Source organism: Centroberyx gerrardi, chromosome 18 (genome assembly GCF_048128805.1).
Source record: "Centroberyx gerrardi isolate f3 chromosome 18, fCenGer3.hap1.cur.20231027, whole genome shotgun sequence".
Lineage (NCBI taxonomy): Eukaryota > Metazoa > Chordata > Actinopteri > Beryciformes > Berycidae > Centroberyx > Centroberyx gerrardi.
Window position 1 is genome coordinate 14849246 of NC_136014.1, and position 27789 is coordinate 14877034.

Here is a 27789-nt window from a genome sequence, read left to right on the forward strand (position 1 = left end):
GTGTCCATCTTGGCTCAGTTTCAGGAGGGGATCTTTAAATGTAGTGGTGGTTTAGTCAACCCTCACACCCACACTATTAGGCACAGTTCATTTGTATCTTACACATTTTGGCGCAGCGAGAGATTTAAGATGAATCACAGCTGAGCCCAACACGAATAGGACAAATTGCCACCAAAAGAACTTGACCTTAGAAAAGGTTAAAGACAGTTTCAGTGACACTGTAATCAATTACAGTACAGGAGGCGCATGGATACTTAAGGAAGGTTAGTGGGGTTGTTTTCCATCGAGGTGCGTTGAAGAAGTTCGTTTGAACTAAGAATAATCTGACGTGTACAAGACCTCTTAGTCAGTGTGTTTCACTTTACATATTTAAGAGCTAAGAGGGTAAAGGTATCATTTCTCTATAAATTCAGGACTAACATCTTAATGGAATTCTACTCTAACTCTAAATCTCTCTCTCTCTCTCTCTCTCTCTCTCTCTCTCACACACACACACACACACACACACAGTCTCTTTTTCTTTCTCCAATATTATCCTTTGTATGGATAATATATTATCCTATTGGAATACTTTTGAAAATTATTTAAAACAACATATAACCCCACCCCTTGGTTTGGGGCCTGGGGTGGGTGATGGGGGCCTCTGAGTGTGTGTGTGTGTGTGTGTGTGTGTGTGTGTGTGTGTGTGTGTGTGTGTGCGCATGATTGTGTGGGGAGGGAGTGTTTAAAAAGGCGACACAAAAGTAAGAGGTCCAGTGAATAGGCATCCCTCTGCCCTGCCCCCCAACTTGAAAGAGAGATGGAGGGAAGAGTGGGAGAGAGACAGCTGGGGCTCCTGGTGAAGGGATGGAGAAACAAGCTGGGGAAAGTGAGGTAGATGAGGACTAAACACACGATGAGGGATAATGTAAGCATACGGCACAATAAATAAAGCGGAATATCTCTTTATCGCTTTAATGGAACCTGCTCTACAAAAATGGCCAGCTAGGCAAAGGACTAAATTATTTAGACTTAGTTATCAATTATATTTCAATTGAAAACTGTAAAATTATCCAGCAGAGTAATAGTAATTATCTTAGATTATGATAATAATAATAATAATAATAATAATAATAATAATAAGAAGAAGAAGAAGAAGAAGAAGAAGAAGAATGTAATTTTAAGTAAAATATCTGAGAAATGCTTGGCACAAGGCTGTCTGCTTTATATTTAGTTTGAAAGTGTACAGCATCAGTATACTTTCTAATAATAATATAAAGAGATATTAATGAAACACACCTGAAGTCCTTTGAGGTATTTAGACGAGCATTTATGTATTTGTCCAAAAATAATGTTTCTGTTAGATTATATATTAACTTTTCTTTCTATATTATACTGTTTAAGCACAAAAGGATATTTATATTTGTGTTTAGAGTTTTGAGAAAATTAGGTATAGTTTCAGCGTGTGTAAGCAATTCAGAAAAACTGTACACAAATGTATATAGTTTTAGGAAAAGTATACCCTTTTTCCCCATTAATGTAATAAAAATACATTCATACTTTTTACTTATACCTAATTTACTTATACCTAATTTTCTCAAAACTCTAAACACATACAAAAACCACAAAATACAAAATTCCACAAATCTCTTGCAAACATTACATTTAAAACCATATCATGTCTTCTCAAAATTTAATTGTGCATTCAAATGATACATACATGTCATCATATGAATAGATATTTCTAAGAACCAACTGCACACTGATGTGCTCAATGGAAAACAATACTATGAATACATTTACTGATGAGTAGGCCTACGTCTTTCTGTGTTACACTTACTACTTAACGTATGTACAGTAGCCTCTTGCAACAGATCATCACGTTACCAGGATACTGAAATATAAAACAAACACAGAAAAACAATAACAAAATACTGCATACATTTCAGAAAACGCGGTTGGGTTTGACTGTATAGGACACAGTGCAGTGTCGACAAGCTCATGCTATAGTGTGAAACATGCCATTCACTCTGAATTTCCCTCAGTTTAATGGTAGTGTTTGCCAGTACCATTTCACAAAAGTCTTGTCCTTACATGTGAAAAGGCGTTCTCGACCATCACCTGGTAATCTTTCAGTTCTGTAAAACATACAAATGCAGCAAAACACTGTAAATACTACGGGATCAGAAAAAATATGCAATAAACATACATTTCTATTGACAAAATAGGAATACCCAGCTTCCTGATTTCATAAGATAGGTGGATCATACTTGCTGTTTAAAGTACTACAATAATGCATACTATAGTACAGAAATTAATTGAATACTGTATGTATATGTACTACTGCAGTCAAAAAAAGTAGCAGTGTAGAGAGCAGCTTATCTCTTCTCATTTTGAAAGTACAGACAGTGGAAGCTACAGTGCAGCGACTCAGGTTGGCCTGTACTCTCTGCCCAGCTTCTCTCACAGTCAAACCATGTTTGACCACATGGTCGACCAAAGGGGCCAGATCTCATCCAAGATGTTTGCTCTGCTTGCTCTTCCTCTTTTTTGTCCTCTTCCTCTCTCTCTACCTCTCTGCAGTGTTGCCATCCATTCATCTCCAAAGCAGGAGAGTTCACCTTTGGCCCTGTGCTCTGATTTGTAATTGAACAATTTAGCAGCTAGTGTTTGCACCTGTGAGTATAGTCACTGTAGCCAATTGGTAATTTCAGTTTAGCATTTTGAATGGCAGTGCTTTCCACATGAATACGAGAGATTTCAGTTGTGAAGATTGTGCCAAATGTACATAATTGTGTGTAGTGCTTTGCAAAAGGTGTGATTTAAAATTGCAGTCTGAGTGAAAAGCAGAAAATGTGCTTGTATTTTTGCAGAATTGGTTTAAGGGCTTGGGACATGAGTGTCAGGTTTTTGTCATTGTGTCTCAAGTTCCAGTGCTAGTGTGTAAACAGTTCAGAAAAAAACTGTGCAGCAAATTTAAAGTCAAAGTGAAACTCATAGTTGGTGGAAGAAACGTGTCTATAACATTTTAAGGCACATTAAACCTTGTCAATTTGTAGCCTCAGTGAAAGCTCCTGAACTGAAGACTATTCTATGCTCAGAAATCTGTCCTCAGTGATTAGATGAATTGGATAACCATTCGAGACACAGACACAGATCTCTTCACCAGAAGAATTAGCTGATCAGAATATAGATGAGCAAGAGTTTTTCCTTGTTGTTGTCTTTCCATAGCTATATTGATCAGTATCGGTCATTGATACTTAGACCTGTGCTTGTAAGATCAATCGGAGCAGCGATGTCCCTCCTCCATTAGTGCATGAGCCAGTCAGTCATGCATGTCAGCTCTCTGTCTATAAGTCATTCTGTTTACTTCTTTTTTACTTGATGCTTTTCCCTCTGACAGACAGAGAAATGATTTACACATCAGAAACAACAAGCATTACTGTTTGTTTCTGTTCCTCTCTCTCACTCTCTCTATTCATCTAGCTATCTATCCATCTCTATCTCCTTCTCCCTCTTTTACACACACCACTCCTCACCTCCTTGAACACATTTATGAGCTTTAGCCACACTCTGCCCATCCCCATCGACAAGTCCGAATTTACCGCCTCAATCTCCCAACTAGACAGAGTGGCTATCCGCATTGATACAACTAGATATACGGCTGTTGAAGGCCAGTACAGCAGTCATTCATATCGACTAGGCCCGCACGATAACCCATTGTGTGTCCATTTGCATGGATAGCTGTGGATTTATCTGTACTGTAGGCCATAGTGTAGACTTGTGTATGGACATGTATGGAGATTTACTCCTGTTTTAACCCCAGGGTTAGCCATCAGTATTGATTGGAACGGACTTAGCCCGATTTTAATCCCTGCTCGGCCCAAGACTATCGATCAGGGCGCTGAGCTTTCAAGTGGGTTTAACGACCTACCTGCCCCCCCTCCCTCCGCCGCTCCTCGGGCTCCCCCGATGCTCTCTTCTTCTTTAGTTTCTTACGTGCTTGAGCAAAGAGAAGAGAGTGGTTCGTTATCACACACCAAAGCAGAAGTGACGTGAGGTGTTCAGCATGTACCTGCTACCCCCCTACCCTTCCACGCACACACACACACACACACACACACACACACGCACACACACATACACACACCCCTTCCCAACACACATACACCCCTTTCTTCCAACACACTCCTTCCAATACCAAACCATTACAGTAGGGTGTGACAGCTATCTGCCTGTAAAATATGACTGCACTCATGCTTCTCCTATCTGGAGTTTGTGTAGGACATTATAAAGCAGGAGACGAGATGAATATGTGCACCTCGACAGCAATGTCACGGTAAAAATACCTGCTGGTGAATTATGACCACTCACCTAGTGGTAGGAGCGTCCCTTTATGTCTTTATGGGTTCTCTGTGGACAGTTATATGGGACAACCTGGGAAGTCTTATAGGTGCCTGGTGCCTTGGGACTTGGGGGAGTGTTGTGAATTTATAGTTCCACAGAATGGTCACCACTGTGATTGGTCCAGCACAATAACATTGGAATTGGAGAACCTGAGCTTTAGAGGTATTTGAGTGTGTATTCATACAGTACTATGTGTGTGTGTGTGTGTGTGTGTGTGCGTGTGTGTGCATTCACTTGCCTGCTGTATGTAGAAATATGAATTTGACTTGAGTGCATTTTTGTGGGTGCACACATTTGTCACTGTGTGTGTGTGTGTGTGTGCGTGTGTGTGTGTGTGTGTGTGTGTGTGGTGTGTGTGTGTGTGTGTGAGGGATGGTTACTGTGCTTGGCGTTTCTCCTCCATTTGTCCTCCCAGAGGCAGATCAGGCGAAGGGGAAATAAATTGGAGAAAGAGAATAAATCAATGCTAAACTGAGCACCAGTGAGACCTCCTAACCCTGACACGCTCACACACACACACACGCGTGCACACACGCACGCATGTGCACACACACACAAACACACACACACACACACAGATTTACTCACAGACACTAAACAGACAAACACACATACACATTCACACACACAGTGTGAAATGTGTCCAGGGAAAATAGTGCATATAAGTCACATCCATACAAACCTATGCATACACACACACACACACACACACACACACACACACACACAAACACACACACACACACGCACACACACACACAAGTATAAACCAAGAGGTAGAGGAGAAAGAGAGCATAAAAGAGAGGGGGTGAAAATAAGGGGCAACACAACTACAAAATTAGGTCTATTTGCACTGGGATAAAGAAAGCTTTAAGCACAATTGCACACAACTTATACACACACATACACACACACATACACACATGCATACAAAAACAAAATCATCATAGAGGACCAAAATGATGCAAGTGAGAAAGTGTATGGGAGCAAGCTCGATATATTTTCTGACTGCAAACCAAACGATAGCGACACATTTTTTACACGTGCAAACTATACTGTACACGAGCGTTACTGAGCGCTAACAGCAGTAGTAGTAGGCAGGCATGCAAGTCATTAAAAGGGGGGGCTAGCAGGCTACATTGATGGAGCTGAGGCCTGGGGGTTGGGGCAGAGGGAGTGTATAGATTGGGATTATGGGGGTGCATTGGGAAAAGGCTCTTCAGTGTGTTTTCTATTCTCCGCAAGTCCTCCAAGACCTCCTCATCTCTTCTGAGAGCAGCAAGCTGAGATCTGATCTAATGCTGAGTGCCACATGTGTGTGTGTGTGTGTGAGATGGAACACTTTGATGAGAGCCTACTGGGACTGTGTGCGTGCGTGTGTGTGTTGGCGGGGGTAATGAACGAGTCCAGTGTGTATGCGTGTGTGCGTGCGTGCTTATTTGCCGCGGTAATGAAGGAGTCCAGTGTGTATATATTTCTGTGTGTTTGTGCCCGTGTCTGTGCGTTCTCCCTCATCCCTGAAGGGTTGTTTGGGGTATTCTGTGCAGGTTTCGCTCGGGGGGGAGGTGAGTTCTCGGGGTCTTGCATTCAGATGTAATTAGCCCAGACAATGGCCTGGTTAAAGCTGGAATCCTCCGAGCCCCCTCTCCCTTTGATTGTGTGGGCCAGCTGTGGAGGAATGGCCATTATCTCCCTGTGTCCGGCAGCATAAAGAAGCCCCCCCCGGCCCCAGTCACCCCTACTTTAGGGTTCCCACAGGGGGAGGGACATGGGCTGGTCACACACTGGTCTGGAGAAAGTGAAAACACCCCGAATACAGGGTTCACATGCAAGCACTCGCTCGCACAAGCGGCTTCACCCAGCGCTCGACCTATTCTTTCTCAAACTAATCCGGGAGAGAGGGAGGTCCTAAGTCCACAAGTGCAAAAATGTGGCTTTCCACAGCTGGATTTGAAGAAGTCAGTAGACAGACACTGGCCTTCCAGATCATTTTAACGAGGCACTTGTGGAAGTTTTGGGCCAGAACAAATTCTAAACCAGACACAGTCAACAAAATGATTTCGCTTTGGCTTAAAATCTCTTGAAAGATGTAAAAAGACACAGTTAGCATGTAGGTGTGTGCATGTATGTTTGCCTTTGTGTGCATGTGTGTGTGTGTTGGTTGTGTCTGTGTGCGTGTCAGTCACATAAATATCTCATAGAGAGCGTTGGCTGCGCGTAGGGACACTTAGGCCCATTAGACTTGCGAAGAAATTGAATCTTTACAGCGCTGGGGCCATATAATTACTGTTAATTTAACGCTCAGATTCTCCATCATTAACTCTCACTCTTGAATACAGAAGCAGGGACAGGGAAACAGAGACAGTATGTGTGTGTAACCGCTGCCTGTGTTGACAGCATACACCAGCCCTTTGACTGAATTAACAGCGACCTCTTCGTCTTGTAAGAACAGGACTCGCATCGTTTATGCGTTATTAAGTCCTGTAATTGGGCAGCCAGTAGTTTGCATATTAGTCTATTAGGGTAATATGTTTTGCTTCTCTCAACACACGACTTGCCAGAGCCCCCGGCGACACATTTGGTAATTCTCAGAATTACACCCTAATCATAAGCCAGTGTTCTTTCGATCCCTGTGATTCAGTGCGCGTCAATTTATGTCCACTGATCCTCTGCTTGATTAGATTCAAACTATTTATTGATTAACCTATCACTTCCTATATGGAATTTGATCATATTATGATGAGTTGCTTAATTAATAGTATACAAATAGCCAATAATTCCTCTTTTGGTTGTTTGTGTTTGGGCTGTATGACCATGACATCCAATTCCAAACTGTACTTTTAAAGCATTTTACACATATTTTCATCGAAGCCCATGGTGTTGCATAGCACCGTCTGTTTGAAGGTGAAACTTTGATATTTTTATGTCCTTCAAGGTTTCTTTAACCTTTTGATTGCTGTTATGTTTTACAGCCAGTGCCCCACTTTGAGCCAATAAAATTACATCTCCGAAATACCAGTAGTTCCCAAAGTAGGTCCAGGGACCCCCCAGGGGTCTTGGAGAGTTTCAGGGGGCCTGCAGCAAAATGAGGATCAGTTTAATTTCAATAGTATTACATTCATTTAAAGTTAGCACAAGCAGAGAATATGGAATGACTATTCTGATGAGTTTTTCACTAACCATTTCCACTGATATTTTCACACCTACAGTACAGAAAGTACAGACAACAAAAATATTCTCAAATGACGGTCCTAGGGACAAAACCTTTATGGGGTCAAATATTGCGTCCTTGACATGAAAAAAATGTGGAAACCCCGTTAGCCATCATAGATGCAATACATTTTCGCATGCATTGGAAGCTAAAGGCCATTTTATCTTTATCAAAATATTGAACTACAAAGCTACAATATAGGCAGGAGGTTATAACGTCGTTTGGGAAATAAATCCTCGCGTGCCAGTGTGGGTGCATCCATCTCAAAGTTTACCCAACAAGCAGGTGGAAGGGGGCACCGTGGGCGCAGAGCGGGCTGGAGGAGCCTTTCTTTCAGCCTCCTCTCCTTGGCCCCGAGCTGCCCTCTCCGCTCGCCTCCCTTTATTTGTCCCGTCGGCCGAGCGCGCGGCCCCAATGAGCCCTTTGGAACGGAACGAAAAGAAGGAGCGAATGCAGCTGTGACGTGGGCGTTGTTGTTCCATTCACTGCACTCGCCATGGCAACGGGGCAGAGGCCCTGGAAACACGCAGCCCCTCTCTCTGGACAGCGTCCTGAGGGCAGAGAGGCAGCTGGAAGTTTCTTGTCACAGCCACACTGCTGTTCACAGTTTCGGGACACAAAATACCCCAAACATTCCACTAAAAATTAGGACTCGCAAAATAGACCAAATTGATGTTTTGCAATTTTGGCGACTTCATTAGGCCCCTGCAAGCGTCATTCTTAAGCGAATGAATATAATCACCATATCAAATAGTGTGTAAATTATATGTATCCAATGCAGGTCTAATTTTACGCACCGTTTTGACGCATGAATATAGGCAATGCAAACAGGTTAAATCTGACCCAATGACCCAGATCAAGGTCAGAACACTTTAACATAACGAAAATGTCATATAGTCTTTCTCTACTGTCACAGCTAAGCCTAAGTGTCGAGTCTATTCTGTGTTTACAGTCCAGGCAGCACAATTTCTCCCTCCACTTTGTACTCTAGCATGCTGCAGGACCGCTAGTATTGTTGGGCAGAGTGATTGGGGTTTCTGTACAATCTCCCGTGACCAATGAGCGGGGTGCTGTCAGGGGTAACCACATCTGTCAACCGTTCTTGGCCAATAAAGAGCGGAGCGAGGCGGACCTCAGGTGCGCGCCTCTGCGTCCCCTTGGCACAGCGCCCGGGAGATGCTGGAGAGAGACGCTTAGCTGCCCCGTGGCGCAAAAGAGTTACTGTCAAAGGCAGCCCCCTTTTTAACTCCAGCTATCACTCTGGCTCCGAGAGTTATGGCGACCGCAACGTCCAACCACTACAGCGTCCTCACCACCCCCAGCAGCGCGCCGCCGCCGCACTCGGAGTCCGGGAGCATGCAGCAGGCGGCAGCGTACAGGGACGCGCACACCCTGCTCCAGAACGACTATAGCACGTTACCGGGCGGTGGACATCCGCTCAGCCACGCGCACCAGTGGATAACGGCGCTGTCGCACAGTGACAGCGGGGCGCCCTGGCCATCTAGTCCCCTCGGAGAACAGGACGTGAAGCCCGTACTGCACGACAGTGACCGAGAAGAGCTGCAGAACTCCGCCAGTCTGCAGCAGCAGCAGCAACAGCGACACCCTCACCTAGCGCACCAGGCGCATCACGACGCCAGAGCATGGCGAACCAGCACAGCCACCACGCACATCCCCGGTATGGCGACATCTGAGGGCCAGAGCCTGGTGTATTCCCAGTCCGGCTTCAGTCTGATGCCGGGGGGAGAGCAAGGGGGGATGCACCACCACCCCCTGCGGGATGAGGACCACCACAGCCACAGCCCGCACCTCAGTGAGCATGGAGGCGGCCCCGGGGCCCACCAGCAGTCCCTCTCGCACCATCACCAGCACGGGGGCCACCAAGGGGACCATTCGGACGAGGACACGCCAACCTCCGACGACCTGGAGCAGTTTGCCAAGCAGTTCAAGCAGCGGCGCATCAAGCTGGGCTTCACCCAGGCGGATGTGGGACTGGCTCTTGGGACGCTGTATGGAAACGTCTTTTCCCAGACCACCATTTGCAGGTTCGAAGCGCTTCAACTCAGCTTCAAAAACATGTGTAAACTCAAGCCCTTGTTGAACAAGTGGCTGGAGGAGGCGGACTCCACCTCGGGGAGCCCCACCAGCCTGGATAAAATTGCGGCACAGGGAAGGAAAAGGAAAAAGAGGACCTCCATCGAGGTAGGCGTGAAAGGGGCTCTGGAGAGCCATTTTCTCAAATGTCCAAAACCAGGAGCAGCGGAGATCAACTCCATAGCGGACAGCCTGCAGCTGGAGAAGGAGGTGGTGCGGGTTTGGTTTTGTAACAGGCGGCAGAAGGAGAAGAGGATGACACCCGCTGGGGGACAGATACCAGGAGGAGGAGAGGACATGTACGGGGACACCCCTCCTCACCACGGAGGACAGACTCCCGTACAGTGACCCCAGCACCGTTACTGAACAAAACACGGACCCCTGAAGGAGGGAGAATGCCTCCTTATTTGTTTGTTTCGCTGTGCTGGACCGCTTGGAATTGGACCTTAGCCAGTGCTAATGTTGGACCCATGGACACATACAGTGGGAATACAGTGGCACTCAAGCACTAAAAACACGCATAGCAGAGAGCTGTATGGGGAGGTTTCATGCCGTGGAATTGCCAAGCATAATGGGATCTGACTGGTGTGTGCTAACCAAAAAAGGCTCACAAAGCGACATTGATATGAAATGCTTTTCTATAGCCTACTATCAAGGCGCCAATGTGTCATTATATAATGTGTCATTAAAGAAAGGCAGGGTGAGATATGGACACGAGGTGTCCGTTGGGGAAAAAATAGAAAACAGGCTTCGGGCATGATAAGTCGCAGTCGTCAGTGTGGGTAAATAAACGCCATCTTTCCATCATAACAAAAGCAACAGGGGTTCCTCGCAGCTTGTGGCAAGAAAGGGCTGAAATAGCCTAAACTGCTGTATCATTTTAACATTTAAAGCCAATACCAACCAGCTGCATTATTATTATTATTATTATTATTAGTATTATTATTATTGCTATTATTATTATTGTTATTATTATTATTATTTGTGCTAATTGGTGTAATATTTTTAATCTAAAATTGTATTGGGTAAGGCTATTGATTGGTCTACTGTGAAATTGTTGCTGATCCATCAATTGCATCCATAATTAATTTCAAAATCAGTTTTACCCCGCTTTAATGTAAGCTTTTCACCCATTCAGAATTTAGTTCGTATATGGCATCCCTTTCCTAAAATAATGATAATAATAATAATAATAATAATAATAATAATAATAATAATAATAATAATAATAACAATAATAATAACAACAACAACAACAACAATAATAATAATAATAATAATAATAATAATAATAATATAAATTGTGGTAAAAATTAGGTTACCATAGAAGACAATGTATTGGTTCACTTTAATGCTTTTCTTTATGTGCAGACAGTTCTGTGCGCCTGTTTACAGTGTGTTTTGGTCTTTGTTATATCTGTACTTTTTCAAAAATGCTGTGAAGAGAAAGACCGAGACTGTACGGCTGGATCACTCAAGCAAGCCTGCCCATTTTGCCTTCCTTTCGTAAGAAGAAAATAACTGAATATCTTGGTACCAGCTCTGGCCTCAGTGGCTACAACTGTATGAGTCATTAATTCACTGAGAAGAACTATTTGTGGGATGTATCTCCATTCGTTTTTGTATGGCTTCGTTTGTTTGTTTGTATGTTTGTTTGTTTGTTCAGTTTTCTCTGTCATCTGTGCCAAAGCACAAACACAGACACGTGTTCTTGTGCCACTTAAATCCTGTGATAAATAACCTGATCTGATCCTGAGGTTAGAGGTTATAAGGGGAAATCCATGAGTAGTGGGGGATTAAGTTATTTGGCTAAATTCAAAAGAAAATACAGACATTTGGAAACTCAAATTCAACTGAAGCATTTGGATGATTATACGAATTGAACTGGAGAATGTCTGCAGAGAAAATCGCATTTTTTAATATAATAGAAATTTCAGGCCATTTTCAGGAGAGTTTCAAATTTTTGAAAACTTTCTGACTGTATTAGGCCTGCTAATCAGTGTCAAAGTGCAGCGAAAGGGCCTACAGTCGAGCCTGTTTTACACTATTAATGAAATATCTAACGCTTAGTGTACCATTTAGGCAAAGTGTGCGTATTGTTTTATTATAACCATCCAAAAAAACACGGGCATTTTCCCTTATTTATACATTTGATGCTAATTCACTGAATTTGAATAGGCCTATTATTTCTGACATTCAACGCCTATTGAATTTCTGACTGCTTGACAAGTAAGACTAAAATTCTTCAGCTGAATTTGAGTTTTTGAGGGGGGGGAAAATCCAAAACAAAACAAAACAGCATTGACCTGAAATCTGTGACTCCGATCAAATGAAGGGGAAAAGAAATCAACGATTGCACAATTTCTATATGCTTTTTTGTCATTAAAACGTATTTGTTTTCTATAACACCTTTGCAGTCTTCGCACGTTTATTAAGCTTGAGGAAAAGACTCGTGACTGTGGCAACAAGCTTTTGTGCGCGGCCTTGCATTATAATTATGGATTTTATCAATCTGTCTCGGCTGCTCAAAATGTCCTTCAGCTGTTTCCGATAAGTGTTTATTACCGCTGATCTGCACCGATATTGTCCTGTGGAGAGATATCCGGGATCCACACAGCCTGCCACTGGCCTCATGTTTAGGACTTCTCCAACACAAACACTCTTTATGCTTAAAGGCTTTGTCACAGGCGAAATACATCAGAGCCATCAATTCATATTTTCAGTAGGTTGAAATTTGAAAACTATTTCTAGTTGATGAAATAGACAATGATTGCTGACAGGCCATAGAAAGAATATAAAAACAACCCATGCATTTCTATTAGCACACAGGCTAACGGCAATGTTGATTTGTATAGGCCTATCTCAAAAGGTAAAAATTTTATTTTACCAAAACAAAATAACTCAATATAGGCTGTTACACGTCAGAAGGTGTAGCACAGTAAATGTGACTTATGGGCAGCATAAAGCCTCCCTACTTGTAGCCTGGCTTATATTTTATCTACATGATAAAAAAACAAATCCTTGCATACACTTAGAATTTCCTGGAAAAAAAAGAGCAGTTGACGAATTGTAGCTATATATTTATATATTTGTGCAGACATATAAATATATAAAAATGAAAATAATATAAAAAGGATAATACAAATCATAAGTTTACCAAGGAGCCAGCAAAGCGTGAACTGAGAAGCGTCACCGCACTGTAATAAACCGACTAGAACAAATTACACCTCACCATAATTTCCAGAAATTTGTCAGTGATTCGGTCTAGTAGGCTTTTTGGGCTACTTTCAGCTGGTGAAAATATATTGGCCTGTTAATGAGCACATCTCCTTACTTGTGGTTGTTTTCATCCCAGCCGAGGGTATAGCTTAATATTTCTTACTTGATGCAAGGGCTACAGTCAAGTCTGGCAACAGTCAGCAACAGTCTGCTGATGCCACCTAGTGGATGTTATTGTAGGCTGAGGGCATCCTTGGATTGAGAGGAGGGTATTGCTAAAGCTCATAAACACTCAGTGCGTGTTGATGAAATCCGCGTCACTTATTAAACAAATCTTTTTTTGATGTAATAATGCCTTCATACACAATATTAGGAAACAATGAGAGATGTCATTTGGAATATGTCGTTCTTTATTTCGTGAAAGAATCATGGGTCTGTGTACTGGGAATGAACATCAGTAAGAGTTAAATGAAAAAGTTCCACCTCTATGTAACTTTATGTCATGTTAATGTATTTTTAATTAATTTCAGAAGAAGACTCAAGCGATGACATCTTGATTTCCTTCTCATAGTGACCCGTATATAACTGTATTATTTCAATTTCCCATCTGGTAGCTGTGTAATGCACATTTTATTGACATGAAGTGCATGTATGGTGAAATCTGAACCATTATGTACACTTCTACAGGGAACAAAAAGAGAAGAGGAAGCAAAAAAATGAATAGAACATAAATGTGTGTGTGTGTGTGTGTGTGTGTGTGTTAAGCCAGGTCTAAACCCAGCTCTCTGGAGGACCCTGTTGCCTGGATTCTGCCCTATCAGCAGGCGACCATCTGCCCTGCTCCCGGCCCTCACGCTCCTACAGGCATCCTCTGCATTATTCATATTATTACACACACACACACACACACACACACACACACACACACACACACACTGACTCACACATACACTGACTCACACATACAGAGGCACATTCCCTCCTCCCTGCTCACTACGTCCCCCCACACACATCATGCATACAGGCACGTGCCAGCCACACACACACACACACACACACACACACACACACACACACACAGCCGCTAGCTCTGACACTGTACGCCATCTCTGACTCACCAAGGCTGAATAATAGTAGAGATGGTTTATACTCTAGTGTCATTGTCTATTCTGAATTGTCTCCGCTGTCTTGTGTGCAAAGGATCTCACAGGGATTCTGCACAATGGACGCAGAAATATGATGAGCCAAAGGCATCAAATATTATTCATCTGTTCACGACTGTTTGTCTCGTTCCCTCTCATGCCCTTTATTCACTCAAACCCACGCTCCCTCTCTACAGCGGTGCTCCCACTACTTGCCTTTTCTCTCTCTCTTTTCCTCTGCCCTCTTTTTCTCTGTATTTCTCCAGAGCTCCAGCACATGCACAAAGAAAAGGGCAGAGAGCTAATCCTTCAGCATTGTTGGGTGGGCTTAGTATTGTCATATGGTAGCAAGCGCATAGGGAGAGGGATTATGCGAAAGATATATGCCAGAGTATACCCACCTCCAAGTGTTGATACGGACCGGTTTATTTTGGAAAATCACAAGGTTCACCTGAGTTGCCGGGATGCAGATTCTTCTGTTTTTCCTCACGTAGACAAGATGTTTAAGATGAAATGAAAAGTAAGACACTGAGAAATGTTTTCATGCACATTTCAACACTAACAAATGTACACAATAACTAAAACAAAGCCAGGGAAAAATACCACAGCTATATTTAATGAAATATTATGAGTAATCCATTGTCATACAGCCTCTAATCTCCAGGTATGATACATTCATAGGAGGATTTATTTATGTTACAGAGCTTTGTCTTTTAGGTCATGTACACATATTAATTTACCTTTTTTTTTGGCTCACTTATTTACAGTTTTCACAAGTGTTTCAGCACACACAACACCAAGTGACAATGCAATATGGCTTCTACAGTTCTACAAGCAGAAATCTCAGTGAGGAAGTGACACGCACGATGGGGCTGAACGCTGACCCCTGACCTTTAGCTGCGGTGGGACAGAGACACATGAAGTTGCCCATGGACACTGATCTGGAATGACTTTTGCAATTTTCCTCTTATGGGTGGGTTTACAAGAGGGAGTGGGGACATGGATCCCCCATCAACACCCGAGGGTGACCTCACCCTGCTGATCTGAGTCACAGACTGACTTCTAGCCGTCAGTTTGGTATTTTCCCTCAGAAGGTTATGGTTTTATGAGAGGCTAAGCCAATCCCAATTCTGTGCCTTTAAGATGTGAGATGCTGTCAGCAGCAACGTTTCCACTTGGCATGAAGCTATGCAGTGTAAAATGCATTTAGTTCTGTACCCTCCAGAGTTGATGGCGTTTTTTCATGATCAGTAGAATTTGCAGCAGATGAGGGACTTACAACAAAAAGTTGTAAAAGTAATATTTCAACATTATGTTATTATTTCAACATTTATCAAATGGCATCTCAAAACATGGACCATACATGCACTCATGACAGTGACTGGCCATGTGAAAATAAGTGATTTGTTACAACATGTCAACTGAAACCCATAGCAGTCTACAGTATTGCACATGACAGAACTGCATGTGACACACACAGACAGATAAATAAAACATCTTGAAAAGAACTGTTGGCCATAGAACAAAACACATAAAAACATAGTAGTGCAAAATAATGAATCATCTTATTATCTCTTGAATTCCACCACATCCACTGACAGAATCAATAAACATAAACAACATTAAATAAATATATCATAAATAAATATAACTTATAAAACATAAGTCATATGCTGGCACTGGCATAAAGTAAACATCTTTAGGAGTCAGTTTCCATAAGGCTGCATCTGCCCGATGGCTTTGATGAGTGAAGGCAAGAGCATGCAGGCAAGGGGTTTTAAGACACAGAACAAAATTACAGTTGCAGACCATATCATCGTATTGATATTCAATTTCCGCGCACACGCACACACAAAGGCTTTAATGTCACTGTGTCAACCTACTGTCTTTTACCTCAGAGGCTTTGTTTTGGCTTTTGGCTTTGATTTGTAACTTACTCAGCCCGTTGATGTTTTGGACATTTGTTAAATAAAGCACCCAGAATGCATGCCTTGCAGGAGAGTAAACACAGAGAGGTATAAAGAGGATCCTTGAAATCAAAGAGCCATCACAGAGCCATCGTCATTATCACCATCATGGTCCAACTTACAACAAATGACAACAGACTTCGGAACCTCAGTGGCGTCTTTATGACCTAACACCTTCGTCTTTATGACCTAACACTGACAAGCCATGTATGAACACAAGACCACATTTTACAAAGGGCAATGTCATATTGTTACTTCACATTTCACAATGCAATGCTACATATTGACCATCCTGAACTATTTTAGCAACCATTACGAATTTCAGATATGTGCAGCATCTTCCCAGGCCTCTGATGTGTGTGTGTGTGTGTGAAGATTCCCGTTTAACATCATAAACTGTTCTGTATTTGAAGTTGGACCATGATTAAAAAGCAGCATTATCAATATAACCATACAATCACCACCGTCACCTTCAACCTGACCTCTCACACAAGATTAGTATACACTACATTTTCTACTACCTAACTGGGCTGTTAGCACTGGAATAGTTTCTTCTATATTAAAATCATAACCACTTGTGTGTGTGTGTGTGTGTGTGTGTATGTGTGTGTGTGTGTGTGTAAGGAAAGAAAGGCTCAGCTGTGAATGCTCGCCATTGTGCCATCATATGTAAATCAACACAGAGGATGACTCATCCATGTGCAACATGGACAGAAGCATACACCCCTTGTTTAGTCCATACATACAGGCTTAACACACAATATGGTGGTACACGCATTTGCTGAACGACAAACACACATAACACCGGCACCTTGCCATCAGACGCCCCGAACATCAGACTCCACTCAGCCAACCATAAAATTAGAATGAACAGAGTGGGCCTATTTCCGTTTTCTTACAGACAGGGACGTCCTGTTATTGCTTCACATCATGTTTTCTGAGCAATCCATCATGTTGGACCGGGGGGTGGGGAGGTCTTCACCCCAAGCACGCATGTCAAAAACTGAACTGCTGAGAGGAAAAAGGCCAACATATTTCTTTTCTTCGAGATCGATTAGCTACATCTTTGTGCAGTTGTTCTGGCCTGAGGCACCAACAAACAAACTGCATCACAACATCAAACTTAAGAATAAGCCAGCTTTGAAATGCAGACAATAGATTATCAACAGAGGGTCTAAAGGGCGATTTCCATTGGCACGTACCAGCCATGCACTTTCAGAATATATATCTAAATCTATTGAATCTACTGTATTTCTACATGATTGTTTCACCCGCTCTCAATGGTTGAATGCATGTAAAATGTCAAGATCTATTGGACCTAAACCTACTATCCCTCATGACCTATGACGATCCAAATAACACAGGAGCCACATAAGGTAACCACAGATATATAAAGAATCATAATGCAGGAGCTGACAACCACTGCAGTCATGTTATGCTTCTGTTTTTGTAATCGGAAAAACATTTTGAATTTTTTGGTGGGAGGAAATTGTCATAATAAGACATACACTGCACACAGAAAGTGTTACTGCAGTATTCAAATATGGGTATCGGACAAGATTATGACCAATCATGTAGCCAGAAACATAATGCCATAGGCCTCTTCATACTGATCCTAGACCAGCGGGGTGGGTAGTTCACAGAAGATCATTCACTACTAGACAATTCGGTCATCATGTCCAACACAAACTGAGGGCTTTTATAGGAGAACCACCTACAGTATTTACACTATATGACAGAGGGGATAATGCTATATTTGCAGGCTATCTATAGTATTTCTACTCATATATAATTAAATATTCTATCTATTAGATCTGGGAATCAAATCAGATATCATATTTACACTGGATTGTATCCATAGTTCCTGTACAGTTCCCCACATGTCAAAATCATATCAATACAAGGCGTCCTATGTTGCACAAGTCAAGGGTTCAGTTAAGTCAAAACACACACACACACGAGGTTGGGTGGTGCGGATCACTATGGGGGACACGGGGGTCACACACACGTAGTTGCCATGGTGACGGCAACGTGACGACAGGCAGCAGCTGCGACTGCGGATGATGTCGACCACGTGGAGGAGTTTCTCAGCAATGGCGTCATTTACTCCTGGTTTCTCTATTTGTACTTCTTACGTTCAATCTGTTCTTCGCTCTCTTTTATCTTCTCCTCCACTGCGACTCATCTGCTGCCTCGTTATTTTTCTTATCTTCCTCTCTTTATTATTTCTTTCTCTTGCTTCTGTCTCTCCCTTTGTCACTCTTTCCCGCTCTATCTATGCTTCAGTCTCTCTCCTTCCATTGGAGTCTGTCATTTCCTCCACTACATTGTGCAAGAAGAACCTCTGAGTCCTTAACTTCGCCGCTGACACAGGCAATAAGACACCGAAAATACTCCCCAACAGTTATTTTAAGAGGTAGGGGGCATGTGTTCAGGTGGGATGCAACTCCCACTTGCCGCGTGCGTATGTGTGTGTATCTATGTGGTGTGTAACTGTGTTCTGTCAACACTTGAGCTGCTCTATGTCCGAGCACTCGGTGTCCATGTCCGAGTCATAAAGCGAGTGGCCTGTGCGGTCGCTGTCAGGCGAGTGTGGGTCCACTGACGTGTGAGTGTGCGGCGTGTGTGTGTGTGTGTGTGTGTGTGTGCGCGTGTCGTCCTGGAAAGTGTCCGTGCGGGAGTAGAGGCCCAGATCGGGGAGTTTGGAGGGCGAGTCGCTCTCCTCTGTGGTGTCGTTGTAGCAGAAGTCCTCCAGGTCCACGAACCACTCGGGCCAGAATCGCCGGCGGATCCGCTCGCAGTACATGGCCAGGTTGATCAGCTCACCTGGAGGGGACAGAGAGCTCAGTATCACACTCCGCAAAGGTCATGCAATCCTCTTGGTGAATCCATCCTTCCTCTGATTTTCCTTAATGTGATTTTGCCTGAAATCAACTCTTTTCTGTTTTGATTTCTAACCTTTCAGACTTCTCACCCAGCCCTACTCAACATGCAAATTTCCCTGATCTATCCTTTGCTGTTTAGGGGCGGCAGGCTGGTGTAGTGCTTAGAGAGGCCGTCCTTCAACTGGATGACCTGGGTTGAAGCCTTCTGTCGGCAAGGAAGACACTGAATCCCTAGCAGCTCCTTAGGCAGGCAAGCGAAAAGAGAATTTCCCTACGGGGGATCAATAGCAAGTATCACATCATTATTATTGTTATTGAGCCATGTGTCTACAGGAAGTGGAGATGATTACTCTTCCACACAGTGCAGAATATTCATCAAATTAATTAAGTTATAGATACATACAGACAGGAATGGCGAAGCAGAAAAAAAACAGGCAAAAAACATGCTCCTGTGCTCCTGTGGTACAAATTAATCAACTTCCTGTGAAGTCTCTTCCAAACAAATTATATTTAGATCATCAGTGAACCATCTATTCAGTTTTTGTGTTAACCTGTCATGATGCATATTTGTCTATTTCCACTGGCAATCGACTATAAAATAGTGAAAATTAATAATGTTCAGTGGTGAAAAAAGTACTCAAATCCTTTACTTAAGTAAAAGTAACAATACCATAATGGAAAAATAGTCCATTAAAAGTAAAAGTTTAAGTAACAGTTTACTTAAGTAAAAGTATAGAAGTATTAGCAGTAAAATGTACCAGTAACCAGTAACTACAGCTGTCAGATAAATGTCGTGGAGTAAAAAGTACAATATTTCCCTCTGAAATCTAGTAAAAAGTATAAAGTCTCACAAAATGGAAACACTCAAGTAAAGTGCCAGTACCTCAAAACCGTACTTATGTACAATACTTGAGTAAATGTACTTAGTTACTTTCCACCTCTGATAATGTTGAGATGTAAACAGACATAAAAAGAGACTGGATGCAAGTTAGATGTACCCTGCATGTAGATAGATACATAGATATAATTTTATTTATGTGTCACTCCTCAACGTACAGGTCAAACAGAGCAACAAACACAGTACCCCAATAAAAAAGGAGGTTGAGGACCACTCATTTAGAGTTATGAGACACAGGCTAAAAATAATACACATAAAAAATACTAGAATATATATATATATATACATATATATACATGTACGTGGATATACATGTACGTGGATGCACCATGAATTGTAGATCGTCCCATGTTGATGACCTCACCTTTGATAAGCTGCTCAGGCCGTGTTCCTGGCAGCGTCCACATGGCCGGGGCCAGGTGACTGAACACCGCAGCGTCAACCGTGGAAAGCTTGGAGCCCATTAGGTATTTCTTATCACCTAAGACAGCACAGAGACAAAGCTATATCAGATATATCAGTCACTGAATAGGTATCCTCTTCCTTTTAAGTCTTTTTTTTCTCCTGTCTGGTACACAGAGCAGCTTGAGGTGATGCAAGACTAGTTTCAAAGACATCTGACAGCATTGGGTCTTGCCATGATCCAAGATATGTCAATATAAAAAATGCAATAGTGTTTTGACACTCAGAAATGAATCGTATTTTTAAAGATGGTACGAGAAATGATACGGAGAAAAATCGGATTTCACCTCTGGGCATAAAGTAAAAGGCATCAGAGCTCAACTTACATCTTCTAGACCTGTCTCTCTCAGATCTACCATCATCAACGGCCAGAGGTTATGTATTGATTCTGGACTGTAGTGCTTAGTTTGCACCAGAAGAGGTCAGCAATGCGCTACTTTACATATTTTGCAACCACTGCCTTCCCTCTGCAATTACAAACTCGCTGTCTCTGGTTATAGTTCTCATGGCACACATTGGAAAGCTGTAAGATTTTTTTTTTACTTTACCCACAGACTTTTGGAACCACTTCCAGGGTAAATTATGTGAAAGCACAGGAGACGCAAAATGTGTAAAAGTTTCATATTTACAGGAACTAATGTCCTGAGATCACTTTGGATACAAAGTAGATTCAATAAAGGCTGATAAAAAACAAGCTCTGCTCTACTGAAGACTCTTATATGGACAAATTTGTGATGACTGGCTTGATTGGTAAATAATCTCAACAATACCCAATATATTATATGTGAAATATAACTTATAACGTTCACAATTCTATTTGTGATTCCCCCAGTTGATCGCAATGTAGATTATTATAGACTGCAATCTTCCAAATTATAAGGATTAATATTTCACAATCATGACATCACGCCTTATTTGAGATCAATAAAGTAGTCCCTGGCCTTCGTACCTAGCAGAGTGGCCAGGGTGCGCATGTCCTTCTCCATCAAGGCGTAGACTTCCTCCTTAGAGAAGCGTCCAATCCCGTGGCCGTACATCTCCCGCTTAACGATCCCGCCGGTCAGGTGACTCAGGATCCACTTGAGTAGGTCACTCAGCGGCCCGCTCACCGACAGCATCTTCTGGGTCTCCTCCAGGTTGTCCACCCACTGACAGTAAGCAATGGTCCTGACACACACACACACACACGCACAAACACACAAATAAATATGTATAAATACACATACACACACATCTCAGAATTAGTACTACTATTACTACTACTACTACTACTACTACCGCTATTACTACAACTACTACAACTACTACAACTACTACTACTCCTACTACTGCTACTACTAATTTTAACAGCAATAATAAGAAGAAAAAGAATAAAGAGAAAAAGAATAAAGAGAAGAATAAAGTGAAGAAGAAGAAGAAGAAGAAGAAGAAGAAGATGAAGAAAACTAGAACTATAGTATCACTATAGCAGAACTATATTTGTGCAGCAATTTTCTCAACCAAATTACAAAATGCTGTATTATAAAAGAATACATATCAAAATGTATCAAGAAACAATCAACCATATGATTCTAATAATAATGATGAGCTACAAGTTATTAGTTAAATTCAATTTTATAAAAATGAGTTTTCAGCTGTGTCCTAAAAGAAGACACAGAGTTTGTTAATTATATTTTTCCTTGGGGGGGTTGTTCCACAGTTTAGGGGCCCGATCACAGTTGTTTGATCACTTTTTGTCTTTCATCTAGACTTTGAAACAGTCTAAAGAGCTTTTTCTATAGATCTAACAAGACATAGAGACTCATATACACACAAGCACACAAAACACACACTGACACACACACAAACACTTGGGAGGACACACTTGGTATCTCAGTGGGTCGACACGTAACACCGGAAATCTCAAGAAAGCTTGAACAGGCATTCTTTTATAATAAAACCCCTTCACACAAAGCGATTTGGCACAGAAATAACCCAACATGCTGGACCAGCAATGTTTTTGAGCACCATTGTTTTAAAACGTCTACAGGTTTGCTTTCGGAAATGCTGAGATTTCCTTTTATAAATGAAAGATAAAACCTGTCCGCCTCCTTTCACACCCCACTCCTCCTTCCCTGTCAACAGTGTTTTGGCTAAGCAGTTAATCCTAAATGCTAATTCACATCCGCTGCCACAGAACATCCTACTATTTCAGCCCAACACTTCCTGCTGCTCCTTCTCCCCCTTTCCCTCCTCCCAATCCTCCTCCTCATGAGTAAAGTGCACTGCTATAAGTGTACAAAAAAAAAAAGCCATCTGAGCTCCGGCAGTCCCTCACCAGTAGAAGTGCTCCTCCACCATTTTGGTGATGGCGCGGGACACGGCCCTCTCCTGCGGCGTCAGGCTCTTGTTGAGGCTCACGCCCAGCCGCTCCTCCAGGAAATCGATGATGAATTCGGTGCCGCACACCTGCTCCCGGTTGTACTCGATCCACGGCATCTTCCCCTGCGGCGAAAGCTTCCCATCAAAGTAGTTCTGGAAGAGGGAAAGGGATTGAGGAGAGGAGGGGAAAGTAGGGGTGGATGGGGTCAGGAAAAAGAGAAAGGAGGGGAAGTAAGAGGGGATGAAAAACATGATAGTAAAGGAGAGGGGGTTAGACAGAGAGAGGGAAGGAATGACGTGGGAGATGAGTTGGGATTGGGAGAGGGAAGATGGAAATGGATGGAGAGAAAATGAAAGGAAAAGATTTGTATGAAACTTTAACTTTAATTATCCCTGTGAAACCAGGTCATTGCAGCAGCAGAGACTCAAATGTAGATTAAGATGATTATGAGTTTTGAGGATAATAATATGAGATAATAAGTAACACGTAATATGACAAGATATTGAGGATTTTACCAGAAATAAATAAAACACATAAAAAGTCCTCATTCCCTGATTTACATTTTAGAACACGGTTGCAGTTTACAGATCTATAGTTTACAGCAGAGTGTACAAAATGTGCATCATTACTTCTCAAAGTGGATTTTCAAGTGTGCACCACTAGCTGCAGACATGGACAGGTATACAAATAGAAGAACATTTGTACAGAATATGTTTAGGCATGTAAATGTGTACTGCTAGCTGTTCGCCTTGAGAAAAACAGATGAAATACATGCAAGAGAGGCAAGATCTCTCTCTTTCACACAAACACAGCCCTACCTGGTAGGGCAGGTCGACCATGCGGAGGTAGGTCTCCATCTTGAGGCAGAAAGGGGACAGGGATGGGGCGCCGGTCTTGGGCCTGGAGAACTGGTGGAGTATGATGGCATCTTTAGAGTCCAGCTCTTCCTCCTTCCTGGATGGAGCAAGAATGACAAAGCTGTAGGTCATCCAGTGGGGGAAAACCTTAGGTGAGGCGAGGTGAGCCATCTACAATAATGTGATTTATATACTGTTCTGTATATATTTTAAATACTTCAAAATATAGCTGATCTGTGTTAAACTATCTTCATATAGTGACACTGTACCTTTCCCTGATCCCTGAGACCACATATGACCCCGCTGCCTCGGTTTCCCAGGGACTCAAGTCTCTCTGCATCTATTTTGAGTTTCCCCTTCACTGATACCCTCCGATCCTTCATGCTGTTATTTTAAGTTGAGGTCCACACTCAGCTTAAAATAACAAGAGTTATGTGAACCGTATTCATTATTTAAAAAAATCTTTCATAATGTATGTTTGCCCTTTTTAGATAAGCTCTCAGACTGTTGGGCATCCAGATCAAAAAGGTAAGTCCTACTGATTCACGATCTGACCTTGCTGAGAAGTAACTTGAGCATTAAACATCTGAATACCTGATATAAAGGTATTTAGAGCAGGGAGAGTTGTTGCTTGTTTAAACAAGTCTGCAGAAGGGATCACCTCGCTCACTCCTGCTTTGTTTGGTGCACCTTCTTCAATGTGCAGGAGCCTGCACACTGATGAAAGCACCAGCCAAAATGTTTGTGCATGATGTTTCTTGTGCATTTATAAAAAAATAAATAGCATAACGAGAACATAAGCAGTTTGGAAAACCTCCTTCTTTTTGAGTGTAAATCATCTTTTTCTAACGTTTGCTTAAACACAAAAGAACAATCTTTACTTTAAAAATGCTCCTCTCATTATTGATTGCCCATCAACAGTTCACTTGCTTTTTGTCTGATGTGTTTACATTCCCTATCAAAAGCCACACATGCCATACTCCTGTGTGGCTGCACAGACAGCTTACGCAGCCTGTTCAACATCTCTAAATGTATCTAAACATCTCGGGGTGGCATGGTGGCCTAGTAGTTAAAGACAAACAACCAAACCACCGCACTGCTGACTTGAGCAAGAGAGTGAATCCCGACCAGCAGGGGCGCTGTTCTGTAGCTGACCTGCTCTCTGACCTCACTGGAAGGGGGGGAATGATTTCCCTGAGGTGATCAATAATGCATCACATTAATGATTATTTGATAGTGTAGGCTGGTGTTTTACTATCAGTTTAGAATGATGCTGCTGATTGAACGCATCAAATGATCTGCAACCAAGTCACTGAGGAGCTGAGCAAGTTGCAGGCCTGAATCCTCCTCAGCCAAGGGCGATGTAGCCAATGTAGCCAACACTACAATGTCAAAATGATGAGCATACCCTTGTGAGGAATTATGGTGCATTAACATGGATACTAGTCGAGTTACTACTGGACGAGCATACCGCCTGCACGCACACAGTACAAACGGCAACCAATTCACGTGAGCGTAATGCAGAATTGAGGGAGCTGTCCACTTTGCAAAGTGCTGAAACGTGAAAACATCGCATCAGCGCCTCGGAGCTGTCCGCTTCACTGTGGTGCTGAAATGCCCGCTGACTAAGAAAAGGCTGTTTGGGGTGCAATCACCTAATGATACATTCCTATTTGATATAAAAGCATAGAGGGATGGCAAGATAAAACAGGGAGCAATTGCCTAGCCTAAAAATAGACAAGAAGAGAGACAGCCGCAACATTTAACCGTCAGACTGGACAATAACAAAACGGCTTGGAGAAAAAACATGCCGCAAAAGCATGCAGGCCACCTAAGATACGCAGTCCAGATGAATTCAATCCAAATGAACTTTTTATAATAACTACACAAACTACAGCGTAGATTTACTCCCAAAAAAAAATTAAAATCGACTCCTGCATCGATTTCAATGTGTGTATATGAAGGGCCTAGTAGATCAGAATGTCATTTGTTGTTATGTGAGCCATTCCTTCACGAAAAATCGCTATAACATCCCTATAATATTCCTACTGGGACTTACCGACTGTATCACCGTATAGTGAATTTATAGTGACCTTATCATAATTTATGGTATTTTTTCATCCCCTATGGTATGACTGCAATGTTTTTGTTGTGATATTTGTATACCATCCTTGTAAAATATTATAGGAGTTATAAGTCGGCAGTGGGCCTGGGCTGCAGGTAACCTGAGATGTTTGTTTAAGGACAACAGCGTCCTAAGTCGGTCACCCAAAACCGTATTCCAGCCAAGTAATATAGCTGATTAAAAATACAGCCTAGTCCTATCCATCAAGCAACCATTTCCCTTTATTAATGGCTGCGAATTCCCATTAGCAAATGTTTGTGGGTTTGGCTTTTGTGTGTATATTTTTACATGAGAGCTTCTAAAAGGTAATTTTCCACAACTGCAGCGTTGTAGACAGCAGGATTGGGACCAGCAAACACCGAAAGTCGGGAAAGGGGGGGTCACAATAAAGCAAGCAAGCAAAGGATGGACCACTACACCATCTCACGTCCTTGAGATGCTGACAAATGAAAGTCACCCTTTGCCATGTATTTCTTTTCAAATAACAAGAGAGCTGTTGTGAATAGGCCTGTTATAGTCCGCAGACTAACCTCGCAGAGAGACAACACACAGGAAATAAGCCTTTTCCATTAGTCTGTTATCTTAATCGGTTTGAAGCAAGGCCGCAAACGAAAGCCATAACACTTCCCTTAAGTCAATCATTTCATTTCTTCACAGGCTCTAAGCAGGCTAATAAACATGGAAATCTCCTTGGTGGTGGTGGTGGAGGGGGGACCCGTTACATCACAACCCACCCACTCACGACTCCTTATTCTCCACCGACTCCGCTCTCACCCCGCCCAACCTGATAAGATTAAGTAATATCAAACCCCAAGGAAAATACACCAGAGCTGGAAGATTCAGAGCGGGTAGAATGACACCAGAGTAAAAACCACGACAGTTTTCAGATCGATCTGAGCACTGGCCCGCGGTACTGAGTGTGAACAGAAGTGCTGCACCCTGCAGTTTCAGTGACTCTCACTGACAGCCTCTGTGTTGTTGGTACCTGATGGCGAGCAGTTCGTGCAGCAGATAGGCAGCAGCGGCGAGCAGAGCCCCTCCAGTCAAATACAGCGTTTTCCGCCACCACGAGTCCGAGCCCAGAGCTGACATGATCCCGCCGTAGTCCTGCAGTGGGTAGGCGATAATGTACCCATAAAACGAGAGCTGCTCATCGGAGCCCAGCAGGCCGAAGGAGAAGCTCTGGTTCCGGCCAAGATCAACCACACACGACCGCGTCCAGGCGAACCCGACGCGCCAGTACATGCTCTCTGTCTCCGGCCTCTTTCCGCCTCACTCTGGCAGGTCTGGGCTTCATCAACGGAGGCTTCATGGGTGCCGAGGGGGCGAGGTGCGGCATGCGGCGAGGAAGAGGCGACTGGCGAGAAGCATCCCGCCTGGAGCTTGTCCCCGCAGCGGGGTCGACATCCTCCGCAGCCCGCCCGGAGCTTGCTGGCTGTACCGCTCCTCAATGTCAAGCGAGACAGAATAAACAATAGGGTTTCCGGTCACAGCTTTCAAAATAAAAGCCGTATTAAAAGTCCGTGTACATTTTTGGACTAATACAGAAGTGCCACTATGAAAAAAGTAGAATATATTTATGGAGGAATCTGTACATTCTCTAGCAATATGTGACTGTAATAATAATAACCTTTATTTATGGTGCATTTATCAAAACAGAGTAGCAAAGTGCTTTATGAGATAAATAAAAAAAAAAATGTGAGTAGCCTTATAAATAAAAACATGAACAATACATTAAGAAAATGTAGAAAGAATAAAATGCTGAAGGGAAATGTAGCCTACAGAGAAATTAAACCAAGAATTAAAGCAAAATTGAAACCATATAATAGCCATAATTCATAGCAATAAAACCCCACATAAGATGCCATAGCCTATATTGTGTATTTTGTAATAACAAAAAAAAAGAAAACACAAGGAAAGACTCAATCACAAAACATAAAGGCCTATACACAACTTTGAAAAAGTCCATTTTAACCCATAGCTGTGGCACAACTGCTGCTAATATGAATTATTTTGCCTTAAATTTAACCATCCATAAGGAAATAATCATTTTCATCAGAAAACGCCACGCACCATAACAAATTGTAATCTAAATTTGACTGTTTCACCCCATATTTAATGTGATGATTCCACTGAAGATTTGGTACAGTTTTTGTTCTTGTTCTACACACAACTGACAAA

At 42.5% G+C, this 27789-nt stretch overlaps 2 protein-coding genes across 2 annotated transcripts; one reads left to right on the plus strand and one right to left on the minus strand.

Annotated features, from left to right (window-relative positions):
• Window positions 1-8685: 8685 nt before the first annotated feature.
• Window positions 8686-10039, plus strand: pou3f2a (POU class 3 homeobox 2a). The gene is made up of 2 exons (XM_071906215.1): window positions 8686-8793; window positions 8828-10039. Exon 2 carries the CDS (start codon window positions 8873-8875, stop codon window positions 10037-10039), a length of 1167 nt encoding a protein of 388 aa, XP_071762316.1. The 5' UTR covers window positions 8686-8793; window positions 8828-8872.
• An 8483-nt stretch (window positions 10040-18522) lies between these two features.
• Window positions 18523-26853, minus strand: faxca (failed axon connections homolog, metaxin like GST domain containing a). The gene is made up of 6 exons (XM_071907987.2): window positions 26594-26853; window positions 23445-23580; window positions 22582-22778; window positions 21214-21431; window positions 20167-20283; window positions 18523-18845 (listed from the first exon to the last, which is right to left on the minus strand). The coding sequence occupies exons 1-6, from the start codon at window positions 26851-26853 to the stop codon at window positions 18523-18525; spliced, it is 1251 nt and encodes a 416-aa protein (XP_071764088.2).
• Window positions 26854-27789: the final 936 nt, after the last annotated feature.